This window comes from Sinohyriopsis cumingii, chromosome 10 (genome assembly GCF_028554795.1).
Source record: "Sinohyriopsis cumingii isolate HCF-2022 chromosome 10, ASM2855479v2, whole genome shotgun sequence".
NCBI classification, from domain to species: domain Eukaryota; kingdom Metazoa; phylum Mollusca; class Bivalvia; order Unionida; family Unionidae; genus Sinohyriopsis; species Sinohyriopsis cumingii.
In genome coordinates this window covers 16,775,011-16,790,925 of record NC_142970.1, presented here as the reverse complement: position 1 = coordinate 16,790,925, position 15,915 = coordinate 16,775,011, and the positions used below count along the sequence as shown (strand labels likewise).

The window sequence follows — 15,915 nt, the reverse complement described above, 5'->3', positions numbered from 1 at the left end:
TTACTGGCATCCTAGACGCACAGAATATCATAATAAAGTCTAAATTACTTGCATACTAGACGCACACATTATCACAATCAAGTCTAAATTACTGGCATGCTAGACGCACACAATATCACAATAAAGTCTAAATTACAGGCATGCTAGACGCACACATTATCACAGTCAAGTCTAAATTACTGGCATGCTTGACGCACACAATATCACAATCAAGTATAAATTACAGGCATGCTAGACGCACACAATGTCAAAATCAAGTATAAATTACAGGCATGCTAGACGCACACAGTATCACCATAAAATCTTAATTATAGGCATGCTAGACGACACACAGTATAACAATACAGTCTAAATTACAGGCATGCTAGACGACACACAATATCACAATAAGGTCTAAATTACTGACATGCTAGACGCACACATTATCACAAAAACGTCTAAATAACTGGCATGCTAGACGCACACAATATCACAATAATGTCTGAATTACAGGCATGCAAGACGCACATAATATCACAATACAGTCTAAATTACAGGCATTCTAGACGCACACATTATCACAAGAAAGTCTAAATTGCTGGCATCCTAGACGCACAGAATATCATAATAAAGTCTAAATTACTGGCATTCTAGACGCACACAATATCACAATCAAGTCTAAATTACTGGCATGCTAGACGCACACAATATCAAAATCAAGTATAAATTACAGGCATCCTAGACGCACACAATATCACCATAAAATCTTAATTATAGGCATGCTAGACGACACACAATATAACAATAAAGTCTAAATTACAGGCATGCTAGACGCACACAATATCACAATAAAGTCTAAATTACTGGCATGCTAGAAGCACACATTATCACAATAAAGTCTAAATTACTGGCATCCTAGACGCACACAATATCACAATAAAGTCTAAATTACAGGCATGCTAGACGCACACAATATCACAATAAAGTCTAAATTACTGGCATGCTAGACGCACACATTATCACAATCAAGTCTAAATTACTTGCATGCTAGACGCACACATTATCATAATAAAGTCTAAATTACTGGCATGCTAGAGGCACAGAATATCACAATACAGTCAAAATTAAGGCATGGTAGACGCACACAATATCAAAATAAAGTCGAAATTACTGACATACAAGACGCACAGAATGTCACAATACAGTCTAAATTACAGGCATGCTAGACGCACACATTATCACAATAAAGTCTAAATTACTGGCATCCTAGACGCACAGAATATCATAATAAAGTCTAAATTACTGGCATGCTAGACGCACACAATATCACAATCAAATCTAAATTACAGGCATGATAGACGCACACAATATCACAATAAAGTATAAATTACAGGCTTGCTAGACGCACACAGTATTACCATAAAATCTTAGTTACAGGCATGACAGACGCACACAATATCACATTAAAGTCTAAATTACAGGCATGCAAGACGCACATATTATCACAATCAAGTCTAAATTACTGGCTTGCTAGACGCACACAATATCACAATAAAGTCTAAATTACCGGCATGCAAGACGCACAGAATATGACAATAAGGTCTAAATTACTGGCATGGAAGACGCACAGAATATCACAATTAAGTCTAAATTACAGGCATGCTAGACGCACACAATATCACAATAAAGTCTGAATTACTGGATTGCTAGAGGCACAGAATATCACAATAAAGTCTAAGTTACAGGTATGCTAGACACACACAATATAATAAAGTCTAAATTACAGGCATGGTAGACGCACACAGCATCACCGTAAAGTCTAAATTACCGGCTTGCTAGACGCACACAATATCACAATAAAGTCTAAATTACTGGCATGCAAGACGCACACAATATTACAATAAAGTCTACGTTACAGACATGCTAGACGCACACAATATCACAATCAAGTCTAAATTACTGGCATGCAAGACGCACACCATATCACAATAAAGTCTAAATTACAGGCATGCAAGAAGCACACAATATCACAATAATGTCTAAATTACAGGCATGCTAGATGAGATAAAAAGAAAAGTGTAACCATAGTCTTACACATATTATCAAGGAAACTATACTTAGCCTAATTACAGACGATCTAGATTTGAGATAAAACTAAGTTTGTCAGGGTAACAACGTCAGCATAAAATAATGCCGTAAACAAAAAATACCTAATTCGACTCTAAAAAGAAAGACAAACATGAGATAATATAATACTCAAAGTTATGTAGATGACAAAATGATAAACAATCCGAGTGGGTGGGGGTACGCTGTCATGACATTCGAAATTTTCCTAACAAATTACATTGTATATGTACATTATACCTTAAAACATTTTAAACATCTAGAATGGTCAGTATGAGCGAAATATTTGGATGCAACTGAACAGTGGTGCATTTTTTTACCCATATTTAAGTCAAGCTGTGGACCTAGACTTAGAGAGGCATTTTTGCCTTGTCGATGAAAGTGTGAGCTAAATGAACAACTTCGTGTAAGGAGTCAACATTCTTGTAACTTGTAATTGCAGGGTTTTTTAAAGTAACATTTGAGAAAATTATAAATACAAGACCAAAGGTTGTTTTATGTAATCAATTTAAATGGGTTAATTACAAATACGAAGTGGATAATTCCGCCTACACCAAGTGAGTAATTCCGACCAAAACAAGTCAGCAATTCCGACCAAAACAAGTAAGCATTTCCGCCAAAACAAGTGGGTACTTGCAATACATACATTGATGAAGCAGTTCTGTGTATTTTAATTTTCCTTTCAGTTTAGTAACAGTTATTTTAGTTAATACACAGTCCAAGTAGATGAGAAAAAGAGGGTTGAACGGGTGCATGGGACTTTTTAAATTATTTTTTTCCATCTGAAATTAATCATTGTTTCTCATTAGTGTTCCTATCTGGCCGGAATTACCTAGCTAGTCAATACAGCCAGGGACATAGTCAACCTCAGCTGAAATCGTGAAAACATTGTTTTAGTTGTCTGTTCCGTTTTATTTCGCATACTTATAGAAGTTTATATCTGATGATTGTATGCACACATCATATAAGGCACGGGCTAAACTGCCTTTAAAACTTGTTTTCATAAAATTACACCATCATCCTAGGTAAGTGACGATATCAGAAAAGGAAATGATGATACGATGACGAAATCTGAACCCTGGGAATGCCCTCTGTTTGAATTGTCGTACAGATCAGGGTCTGAGGTACTCGGACATCTAAGCCATTTATAAAGTGTATCTGCAAATATTTCTGATACACATGTTATGACACTTTAGAAAGAAGTTATAGCATGTTCTACACTTATAATCGGAAGTGTTTGCAGTCTTTGTCAGAATTGTTCACGCAATTATCACCCCATCGCATTCATATTCTCGGCGTCATAGCCAGACGGTTTCTGGTGAAAGCGGACATGAGGTCGTGCAACATAGGATATATATTCATGCAAAAAGAAACAAGTCATATTACATGAACATATTAAGCAATAAGTGATCTCAGGAACAATTATTGAACCAGTTGTCGGATATATATACTTCTGGTCGAGATTTGACTATATCATTCTATCGATAAGCTGATAAAGCAGAGGAGTTAAACAGGAACCAGTTGAATGGAACTGTGGTGTTTAAAACTAGATTATTCAAGAACAAAGCTAAGGTTCACTAATTTCGAGTGAACAGCATTGCCTTGCAAAACATCTCACTCACACACACACACACACACACACACGTGCGCGCACACACACATACACACAGACACACACACATATGGGTATTTGAGAATGCTTGCCGGTAATATTTCATAACACGATAATGTGGCTAGAAAGGGCGTTCTAAAAGTTCTCTGTTTCGTCTTGGCCTCGGTCAGCAAACATTATCCAGGACAACTGCTGTTTCAACGGGTCATCTACGGTCTTTTAAACATTACACTAGCGTGCATCATTTTGTAACACTTCGTACCTGATTTGATTATACAATTTAACTCTCTAGAGTCGTTTTCCAGCAGAGCGTATTTGGAGTAATTTTGTGTTACTCAACTAACTGATTGTAAAGATATAATTATTTTATAAAGTTGTGACCCAAAATGTGGAGTTCATGTTTGCGGTCCTTCCACATTTGTATATAATAACTTTTTTATTTCACATTATTTTCCGTCTATATGTAAACAGAGGTTGAATATTTGTATTTACCGCTGATGACTCCATTCGTTTGTTGATCAATCATGACAAAGTAAACATTTAATTTTCTTCACTTTGTATCATCAGTCCTCATAATCTTAGATACAGAGAATGAATTTCCATGGCACACATATATATACATAATGATGACATTTCTTTCAAAACTAATAGCCTTAATTCACTGTTTTAATTACCTGCAAAATATTTGTTGCTGCTTGATTTAATGGTCCACACAACGCCTGCTAACTTACTTGCAAAACAAAAAACCTTTGGCAACTATATTTCTTATACTAAGCTTTAATGTTCAAATTTACCCTTTGCGATCCGGTCAAAATATGCTACATGGACGAATATAAGTGACACCCAATTTAATTATTCCACCACAATCTTTGTATTTAAGTATTGTTCTTGCTCCTGCTTTATATTTTTGTACTCTCCTCGACATGTGCTTTATTTCAATATAAAGACAGTTTTCATAGCTGGTCACGTTTTTGGTCTTTGAAACCTTGATAACGCAGACAGGAAATGGCATCTCCACTAGACGCGCAACGTCTTTTCCATAAGGACCAGGCGAGACGATTATTTTGAACTATGCACATGTATACACTTTTGAGAGGGGCGATATGATACACTATGTTTGATAAATCGTTAAACAAAGCTAGAGACACCCACGGCTAAGGAAGAATCTACAAAGCTCGGTCTTCGTCAGTTTCGGTAGTACTATTGTGTTTACAGTCTTGGTGGTGGTTTGTCTCTGTCAAAATATACAGAACTGGTTGTGTATGCTTTTAGAGTCTTGGTGGTGGTGTGTCTCATGCAGGATATACATCACTGATTGTGTATGATTTTAGTCTTCGTAGTGCTGTGCATCTGTCATGATATACAGCACTGGCTGTGTATGCTTTTAAAGTCTTGGTGGTGGAGTGTCTCATGCAGGATATACAATTTTTGATTCTGCATGCATGTACGGTCTTAGTAGCGCTTAATCACGGCCAGGATATACAGCTCTGGTTCTGTATGAATTTACAATCTAGATAATTTCAGGCGGGATAATCATGTTTGACTTTTCGGTTCTGTACTGACATTGCCTGATACTAAATCTCTTAATTTCAAGATTCAGTTTAGAATTAATGAGAATCTTATAGGTGTGAATCTGATATTCTGATTGATCAGCCGATACATATGTAAATAATTTTGCAAACTAATATTCTTTTTCAAACAAAAGCCTTGAGCAATAGCGTCTACTTTAACATTTGAAAAGATTCACCATTGACAGTGTTTTTGTCCAGGTAAAATAATATTTCTTAGGATCATTACTAGTTCGCTAATAATTTGCATCTAAAGCCTGGTGCCTGTATTGTGTTATGAAGTTACGTCATGTCAGTATCACTGTTACAGACTGTATTGTGCTATGAAGTTACGTCATGTCAGAGTCACTGTTACAGACTGTATTGTGTTATGAAGTTACGTCATGTCAGAATCACTGTTACAGACTGTATTGTGTTATGAAGTTACGTCATGTCAGAATCACTGTTACAGACTGTATTGTGTTATGAAGTCAATTCATGTCAGTATCACTGTTACAGACTGTATTGTGTTATGAAGTTACGTCATGTCAGAATCACTGTTACAGACTGTATTGTGTTATGAAGTCACGTCATGTCAGTATCACTGTTATAGACTGTATTGTTTTATTAAGTCACGTCATGTCAGTATCACTGTTATAGACTGTCTTGGTTATGAAGTTACGTCATGTCAGAATCACTGTTACTGAATAAAAGTGAAAACAATTGTCCTGGAAGAGCAGCAGAATAGCAGCCTGAACAGCAGCTGCAGCTATGGCAGATGATGACATTAAACTTGTCAGACTTGGGAATCTGGAACCAGCAGGTAGTGTAACAGATTATTCGCTTATTTAATCAATAATATGTTTCACATTTATTTTAACGATCTCCTTAGGTGGCTAGAGAACAACACGTGTTATCCTTATTATCAATAGTTTGACTTGTGATGGTTTAAATGATAGATTTATGTTACATTGTGATTAATTACTAATAATTCTCCTGGAAAGCCAATACTAATATAATTGATATATTGAATATGACAAAGTTCGTGATAATTATAACAACGATGACGATAATAATAATAATAATTATACTACTACTACTAATGGTAATAATAATAACAATAATAATAATAATAATATTAATAATAATAATACTAATAATAATAATAATAATAAGAAGAAGAAGAAGAAGAAGAAAACGAAGAAAACGAAGAAGGAGAATAAAGTCCGTAATATCTAAAACAGAACTTTAACTTTCATCGACTTAAGAGCATCAACGGACTGAATAACTAACTGAAAGGCAGACAGATGAAATTGTCGCCATATTAAAAACCTGTTATGATAATACCACAACAACCTCAAATTTAGACATTATGAAAGGCAGACAGATGAAAGTGTCTCCATATTAAAAACCTGTTATGATAATACCACAACAACCACTAAATTAGACATTGTGAAAGACAGACGGATGAAAGTGTCGCCATATTAAAAACCTGTTATGATAATACCACAACAACCACTAAATAAGACATTATGAAAGGCAGACAGATGAAAGTGTCGCCATATTAAAAACCTGTTATGATAATACCACAACAACCACTAAATTAGACATTATGAAAGGCAAACAGACGATGGTGTCACCATATTAAAAAACTGTTATGAGAATCCCACAACAACCATTAAATTAGACCTTGTGAAAGGCAGACAGATGAAAGTGTCGCCATATTAAAAACCTGTTATGATAATACCACAACTACTAAATTAGACATTATGAAAGGCAGACAGATGAAAGTGTCGCCATATTAAAAACCTGTTATGACAATATGACAACAACCACTAAACTAGACATTATGAAAGGCAGACAGATGAAAGTGTCGCCATATTAAAATCCTCTTATGATAATACCACAACAGCCACTAAATTAGACATTATGAAAGGCAAACAGACGAAGGTGTCACCATATTAAAAAACTGTTATGAGAATCCCACAACAACCACTAAATTAGACCTTGTGAAAGGCAGCCAGATGAAAGTGTCGCCATATTAAAAACCTGTTATGATAATATGACAACAACCACTAAACTAGACATTATGAAAGGCAGACAGATGAAAGTGTCGCCATATTAAAAACCTGTTATGATAATACCACAACAACTACTAAATTAGACATTATGAAAGGCAGACAGATGAAAGTGTCGCCATATTAAAAACCTGTTATGATAATATGACAACAACCACTAAACTAGACATTATGAAAGGCAGACAGATGAAAGTGTCGCCATATTAAAATCCTCTTATGATAATACCACAACAGCCACTAAATTAGACATTATGAAAGGCAAACAGACGAAGGTGTCACCATATTAAAAAACTGTTATGAGAATCCCACAACAACCACTAAATTAGACCTTGTGAAAGGCAGCCAGATGAAAGTGTCGCCATATTAAAAACCTGTTATGATAATATGACAACAACCACTAAACTAGACATTATGAAAGGCTGACAGATGAAAGTGTCGCCATATTAAAATCCTGTTATGATCATACCACAACAGCCACTAAATTAGACTTTATGAATGGCAGACAGATGAAAGTGTCACCATATTAAAAACCTGTTATGATAATAACACAATAACCATTAAATTAGACATTATGAATGGCAGACAGATGAAAGCGTCGCCATATTAAAAACTTGTTATGATAATACCACAACAACCACTAAATTAGACATTATGAAAGGCAAACAGATGAAAGTGTCACCATATCAAAAACCTGTTATGATAATACCACAACAACCACTACATTAGACCTTATGCAAAGCAGACTGATGAAAGTGTCACCATATTAAAAACCTGTTATGATAATACCACAACAACCACTAAATTAGACATTATGAATGGCAGACAGCTGAGGGTGTCACCATTTAAAACCCATGTTATGATAATACCTCAACAACCACTACATTAGACCTTATGCAAAGCAGACTGATGAAAGTGTCACCATATTAAAAACTTGTTATGATAATACCACAACAACCACTAAATTAGACATTATGAAAGGTAAACAGATGAAAGTGTCACCATATCAAAAACCTGTTATGATAATACCAAAACAATCACTAAATTAGAGCTTATAAAAGGCAGACAGATGAAAGCGTCGCCATATTAAAAAATTATTATGATAATTCCACAACAACCACTAAATTAGACATCATGAAAGGCAAACAGATGAAGGTGTCACCATATTAAAAACCTGTTATGATAATACCACAACAACCACTACATTAGACCTTATGCAAAGCAGACTGATGAAAGTGTCACCATATTAAAATCCTGTTATGATAATACCACAACAACCACTAAACTGGACATTATGAAGAAAACGTTTTCTACTCGACTTGCTCAGTTTAAATTCTGTTATTAGCTTTGAGCCTTGTTTGTATAAAATAAATAGTTTCCACTAGTCTTCCTCAATTTAAATAGTGTTATTAATCCTAACCTCAGTTTAAAGATACATGAACAGGCAAGTGGATTACATTTGAGATAAATATGGGTTAAAACAATTGTTTCTAGTACATTCGTTATCAACTTAACACCTCTTTTAAGCTTTATAGTCATCCGGTCGGTTCTGTTTCATATTCATACCGGATAGCACAATCAGGTATGTAGGTTTAATGATAGGGAAGTAGAACTTTTGAAAACATAAGGTATGACCTTTGAGATAGAGTGACGAAATTAATATTGTTCCAGATTTTGGGGAATTTAAAATTTTCATTTTCGATAAATCATTGATGAGCAGGAAGATGAAGCGCGATTTATACTTGTGACTGTTCTTATCTATGCATATGTGTGCATTGTTTGCTTGATCGTGTTATACGAGCTATATGTCTTATATATGCATATGTGTGCATTGTTGCCTTAATCATGTATACGAGCTATATTTCTTATCTATGCATATGTGGGCAGTATATTCATACGCGTAAAAATTGAAAGCTTGTGCCATTTTGAATATTTTTGTTTTTTCTCTGTGTATTAATTTCTGTAAATGTAGTAGCAAATGTTTGGAATATGCATTACTTACCAAACCTTCTTTCAAACATATGTTAAAAGCCTGACTTAAATATAATAATGTATATTTGTCATATTTTAATTTTGTATTATTCTTCCAATTGCACACTACAGCGAATTCCTATGTGTAGATCATATTTCGTTATAAAGTGTACGATTAAGAGCTCTTGTTTCATCGGTACCATTGATAGTGATGAGGTTCGATGTGTTCCTGCACTGTAGAGTTATTTGACACATACAAACTTTTTTACTCATTGTATTTATCATAGACATTAGGTCAGGGTGCTAAATCAGTTTCCATAGTAAACCTAAATAACTCCATGATATTCAAAATATAATAACTTTAAATTTCTGACTTCTCATCATCAAACCTATATTCGTCAGTGTAGACGAAACCTGGATTACAGATTCTGTGTAGAGAAAATGATGAGTCGTGGCATTTTATTACGGACATGTGTTTGAAATATTTGCATTTAATTTCGCACAATAGAGTCATATACTAATTTCAGTAACCATTACCGCTCCGGTGCCCTAGTGGTTAGAGCGTCCGCCTCGGATGAGGGAGGTCGTGGGTTCGATCCCCGACCGAGTCATACCAGAGACTTATAAAATGGTACTAACAACTACCTCGCTTGGCGTTCAGCATTAAGAGGTTAGTGTTAGGACTGGTCGGCCTGGTGTCAGGATGATGTGACTGGGTGGGACATCATGCTACATGTCTGCGGCATGATGCCCCAGTGCTAGACATCACTATAAACTGCCACATTGCAGACATCGTAGCGATATGACTGAAAAAATGTTAAAGCTACGTTAAAAATCAAAATCACATCACACACATCAGTAACCAGGGTTCCAAACTCAAGACTGTTCAAGGACTGATATTCCATCACGAAAACAATGTCTATTTCTTTTAAGCTACTACTAGGATAATCTCTCAAAATATTATTTTTCCTACAAATAACTTTCATTATCAGCCAATCCTAGCCACCTATTCCCATATATAAAATATTTCATGGTCACCAATTTCCACGCTAGTTCCAATATTTCCTTACAATACCGCGTGTCCATATGAAGTAGTGAGGCATATTATATATATATATCGTCCAATTTAGTATGAATAGCAATTACACCAGTCGAAATGACTCACAATGTATAGCTTTGTTCTTATTATGCAGTGCATAAGAAACCACACATATGATAAAATGTATCTCACTTCATCCCCTAGGTGGCCATGCTCAGCCCTGGTACACTGCCATAATTTGTTTATCCTGCAACCGTCTTTTGTTGATAGACAGCCATGATACTGCATATAATGTACGCATGTATCACCGTGATACTGGAATTTTGATTGCTATATCCGAAAAACTGCGGGCAAGACCCTGGGATGTCTGTGTATTGGATGGGAACGAATCTGAATTTGCCGTGTCATTAGATGATGGAACTGTTCAAATAATGTATGTTGAATCAACCGAATCGTCGACTGTCATTAAACCGGGGAGGAGAATACAAACAAAGCTGGACGAATGTTATGGAATGCGATCCCTACTATCCCATGGTAATCTTGTACTAAGCGGTGTATACCAGCAGATGTTTTGCTGGTGTCTTCTCTCTGTTTTAGACGGAGAGGTTGGGACCATACGAAGGGTATGCGAATACAAAGGTTTTGGTGGTTTCTTGTGTACAAGTAATGATCAGTGTGATGTTTACATATCTTGTTATGCTGGTCTGAATACCGGAGTGTACGGATATCAAACGAAGACTGGGAAACACAAGTTTACCTATACCCATAGTGACCTAGCTAACCCCAGGGGGCTTTGTGTGGACAGCAAGGGCTACATATATGTTTGCAATTGCGGTTACCCTGCCTGTATTCACCTAGTGTCACAAGAAGGAGAACCAGTAATTGTGTTTAAAGAAGGGATTTCCCCATTTCCTCTTGCTATTTATTTGGAAGGAAATCAAGATGAATTCATCGTAACAAGCTTCAAAAGCAATGACCTCTCGAGATTCCGCATAGAGTGGAGGGATACACAAGGTAATCAACAGTTTTTACTTAATGTTTAACATTGACACGCAGAAAGATAAATACAAATGTATACTTGTTTCCAATTACCTCGCTGACCTCATGAAAAGGAAACTAGAAATAACAACTCGTGAGCGTTGTTAATCATGTTCGCTGAGTTCATTCTTTCGAAGTCTTTTAATTGACAGAAGCAATAGCACAATCCTTCCATAAAGTTATTTATTTTTACTTTATGGTGTGGCTGATCTAGAATTTTATGTATAAATGTAGGCTATGCTGTTCTTGTTAAACAGAACAATACGGTATTTTTCATATGCATGTGCATTTGGGGTATAGGGTTTTTGTAGTATTAATTGGATCCCAAAGATACGTTATCGGTTGATTTAAACGTTTGTTTAAAACTACTGCTAAGATTATTTTCACAAACATGACCAAATAATCGTCTGTTTGAAAAGTGACACGAGGTATTATATATTGCATATATTTATTCGTATAGTTTATCGTTTCTTTTAATCCTACGCGTGAAAACTTTAGTGAATACACATGCATTGCAACATTATATTTAAGGTGTTGTGGCACTTACATTAACTGGCTTGGCTTTTTGTATAAACGCCTACTGAATGGAGTCGTAAAGAAGGTACATCATTACAATCCAACATACTATCGATTATAATTGTAGGAATTTTGACATTTAAAAACGGTTGACCTAAGTGGATACCCGCCAAAATCTTTATTGGCAAGACAATACAAAACCTTAATTAAACTGCGGTTGTAGAGTTTACGACAAATGAGGTATATAAGAACCTAACATGAATTTAGCGTGTGATGTAACAGCATAATTATTATAGGTATTACAAAATACGGAAAATATACTGAAAACATGAAATTTGTCAAGGGTTTGTTACATGTACTAATGAATTGATAGCGTTTATGTATATTAATCGCGGAAAAGTAATTACATTCATCACAAAAATAGCAACACGGCAAGAATCATAATTAAGGTACACTTAAATTTGATTTGATGAGCAGTTAAAATGAATATTTCTAGTAATTTTGTATTGAATAAAATACGAATTATGAAAAAGATGGATCCGGATGTTGTGAAAATCAAGAAGGTGTATATGTTACAATTTTCTGCAAACAAAGCATACTAGCATATAAACTGAACAGCAAATACTACAAAAAAAACGTACAAATTGAAATAATGAGAAGTATTAAATGCGTCCTTTATAGCTTTATCTTCAAAGGGTGAGATTAGTTAAGGCATGGTTTCAGAACTTGTAAATTTATAAATAATAATAATATTATTATTATTATTATTATTAGTAGTAGTAGTAGTAGTAGTAGTTAACGCAAATAACATCAATGAAGACAATATTACAAATGCAAATACGGTAATTTAACACATAAAAACAAGCTGTAAATAATGAATGGTAAAGACGCATTGCTAAATCTGTTCCTAGAGCCAAAAGAGGTAAAGTTTTAGAACACTATTGTATGGGATCACTCTGTCACCATGTCCAAGTTCAATGGACACTTCGTTCCAGGACGTTGGACCCTGGTATTTTAAACAAAGTTATCCATATGATTTCGATCGTGCAAATAATGAGTATAATGAGATTACAATTGTGAGGAAAGGGACATAGTTATCTAGAAGGGTGATGTCAAACAGGTATTTTGTACTAGAGGCAGTCAGCGAACGGTAAGATGCAAAAAATAATGTTGTTAACCGTCATAGCTATAGAATCATGTGAACTCGATTCGAGTCAGACACCATGGCTGCTTGAGTGCTTAGAGTCAATATTTCCTCGTCTAACCTCTGTTATCAATACTTCTCTCTCATATGGGTAATGCCCATAATTTTTCAAAAGTTTTGCATTTGATACTGAAAATGTTACAATCCTCACCCTCGTGAAATTGTCTGCGGCATTGTACGTAATATATCATTATATATTCCTTCACTACCGTCTTCAGTATATGTTTGATATCCACGAAACAGCCTTATTATGGTTCAAATCCTACGTAGTGAACAAAAACCACAACGTGTATGCGTTAAAGGAAAACTTTCTAGCACAGCTGATCTGTGTTTTGTGTTTCCTCAAGTCTTTGTTCTCGTTCCATTTCTCTTCATTACAAACACCTAGCCGCTCTCAAGTGGCAGAAAGCGACCTCCAGAGTCCCACGGATGATACTCAAATACACAAATCGTGCTGTCCAACTGAAGCTGAGGCTACCATATAATGCGTTTCTGACATGAAGTCATGGTCTACATGTAACAAACTGAAAATGAATGATGATCACCACGCACAGACTTTCATATCCTTTACCTCAAATAGTAGTCATCAGCAATACTAACATTCAATTTGCACAGTCAGTAAGAAACTTTGATGTCACTCTTGACAGTAGGTTCTCATTACACAAACATATAATGGACATATACAAGGTTGCATGCCTTTAGTTGAAACGCGTCAGCTCCATTCCGTTCCAAATTTTCATTGGACTTATACCATTAAAACAAATGCATGCCTTTAGCACTTTCAGGACTAAACTATTGTAATTCACTTATATCTGGTTCGTCTCAGCATCTACTACAAAAAGTTCATAATTTTAAAATGCGGCTACTCGAGTCATCATTTAGACACGAATAACTCAGAATCGCGACCCGTTCTGTATCCTTCACTGACTACCAATTCGACCCAGACTCAACGAAAATTCTGGCTCCGATCCATTTTAATTTCCTAATGAACGCCCCATCTAGAAACTCGCCTTCCTTTTCGAACACTCAACATTTAGTCACTAACACTATTTATGCGAAATCATACCGACAGCGTTATTTTGCGTACTAAGTCCCAGCTCTTTGGACCGAATTGCCCATAGGACTTAGATAGAAGTGCACTATGATCTCATTCAAGAGTGTTCTTATAACCTCACTATTTTGAAAACAAAATCAAACTTAAAGACTTAATATATTTTTCTTCCTTCCTTATTATTCGCATTTGTTGTTCCGCAATTGTATTATATATATTTTGTGTATTCTTATCGGTGTGAATGTTTTTATGTGTTATTTAATACTGTTTAGAGCTTCTAAAGATAATGCGCTGTACTGAGTCCAGAGTATTATTGTTATTATTATTATTATTATTGATGTTTTTGTTTTTGTTGTCGAAAACGTATATAAAAAATTATATGACATTTTTCCCTTTCCATGTTTTGTTAAATCATTGTACCAGTAAAATTATAAACATGTATACAATTAAATCATCGTTTTCTCTGTCTCATAAGTAATGCAAACGAACATAATGTATGCATAAGAAGACATATTCTTCACGGTCTTTCTGTGGTAACTACCAATGTATTTTTGATATCCTTTGGCATCACAATAATAAAAGCAGGAGATCACCAGTGTATAACAAAAGACACACAAATACATCTAATATGTGTCTTTGATCTGTAATTTTAATGTAACTTTACTAATTTGTTTCGGTCTTATCGCTACGATATATGCAGTTTAGCAGTTTAAAGCGATGTCTAGCACTCGGACATTTTGTCTCAGAGATATATCATAGTATCCTCTCCAGTTACATCATCCTTAGACAAGGCCGACCAATCCTAACACTGACCTCTTAATGCTAAGCGTCAAGAGAGGCAGTGGCTAGTACTACTTTTATATCTCTTTGCTATGATTCGGCCGGGGTTCTAACACGCCCCTTCCCGCTCTAGCAGACACACGTAAATACATAAATCACCAACAAGCCAACCCATTTCCAAGCCTAACTCAAAGTAAATCTAAACCACATTACATATTTAGCTTATGTGTGAGCATATAAATGCTAGGCTTGTGATAATTAGGTTCATGCCATGTACCTTACAAATTAGGGGGTGTCAAAGTACGAAACTATCCAGTGAGACTTTATGTGATGACTCTGATACCAGTTCAAACAATGTTTCTCTTTTAGACACTGCAGCGATCCCAGCAGAAATTTTGAGAATGGATGCCCGATCAATTCGTTTGTTCAAAGAGGCGCTGAAAGATGGGGAAGTAAGAGTCTACAATATTCGCATAATGGTTGTGGGGCACTTGGGTGTGGGTAAAACAACCCTGATTAAGCGTATCTTAGGGGAGGAGGTCAACATCACAGACAGAAGAAGTACCGAGGGCATTATAGTCCATGTTCATTGCTGCAGGGTATCACGGGATACATTTAAATGGAGTTTAAATAAAGGAGGTATGCCTTTTCAATTTGAGTCCGATACCTTATTTTCATGTATGAATATTTGTAATATTTTATATTTACCTCTTGGTCTTTCTGTATGTCAATCTGTATGTTCCTAATCGCTCAAACCACTTGGTTTAAAGTAAATAAAAGTCATTTTCCCCATCTATAAGATATCATTTTTGGCTATCTTATCTCGTATAGTGGGTGGGGGAGAGTTAAGGTCAAATCCACTAAAGTTATACGATAGTAAATTGTGTATACTTTGTTTCTTAAACACATTTTTAATCTATTTAGACATACGTTAATACACAGTTGTTTTGTTTTTAATCCCCTCGACAACTATCTTGAT

General features: G+C 35.4%; 1 protein-coding gene across 1 annotated transcript in view; it reads left to right on the top strand.

Annotated features, from left to right (window-relative positions):
* The first annotated feature begins 4,868 nt into the window (after positions 1–4,868).
* The window catches only part of LOC149789656 (uncharacterized), a 37,260-nt gene continuing 26,213 nt past the window's right edge, over positions 4,869–15,915 (top strand). The window contains exons 1-3 of the mRNA XM_089973086.1: positions 4,869–6,085; positions 10,552–11,361; positions 15,306–15,497. Of these exons, the coding sequence (XP_089829212.1) occupies positions 6,034–6,085; positions 10,552–11,361; positions 15,306–15,497 (1,054 nt within the window). The 5' untranslated portion in view covers positions 4,869–6,033. The remainder of the gene's footprint in view (positions 6,086–10,551; positions 11,362–15,305; positions 15,498–15,915) is intronic.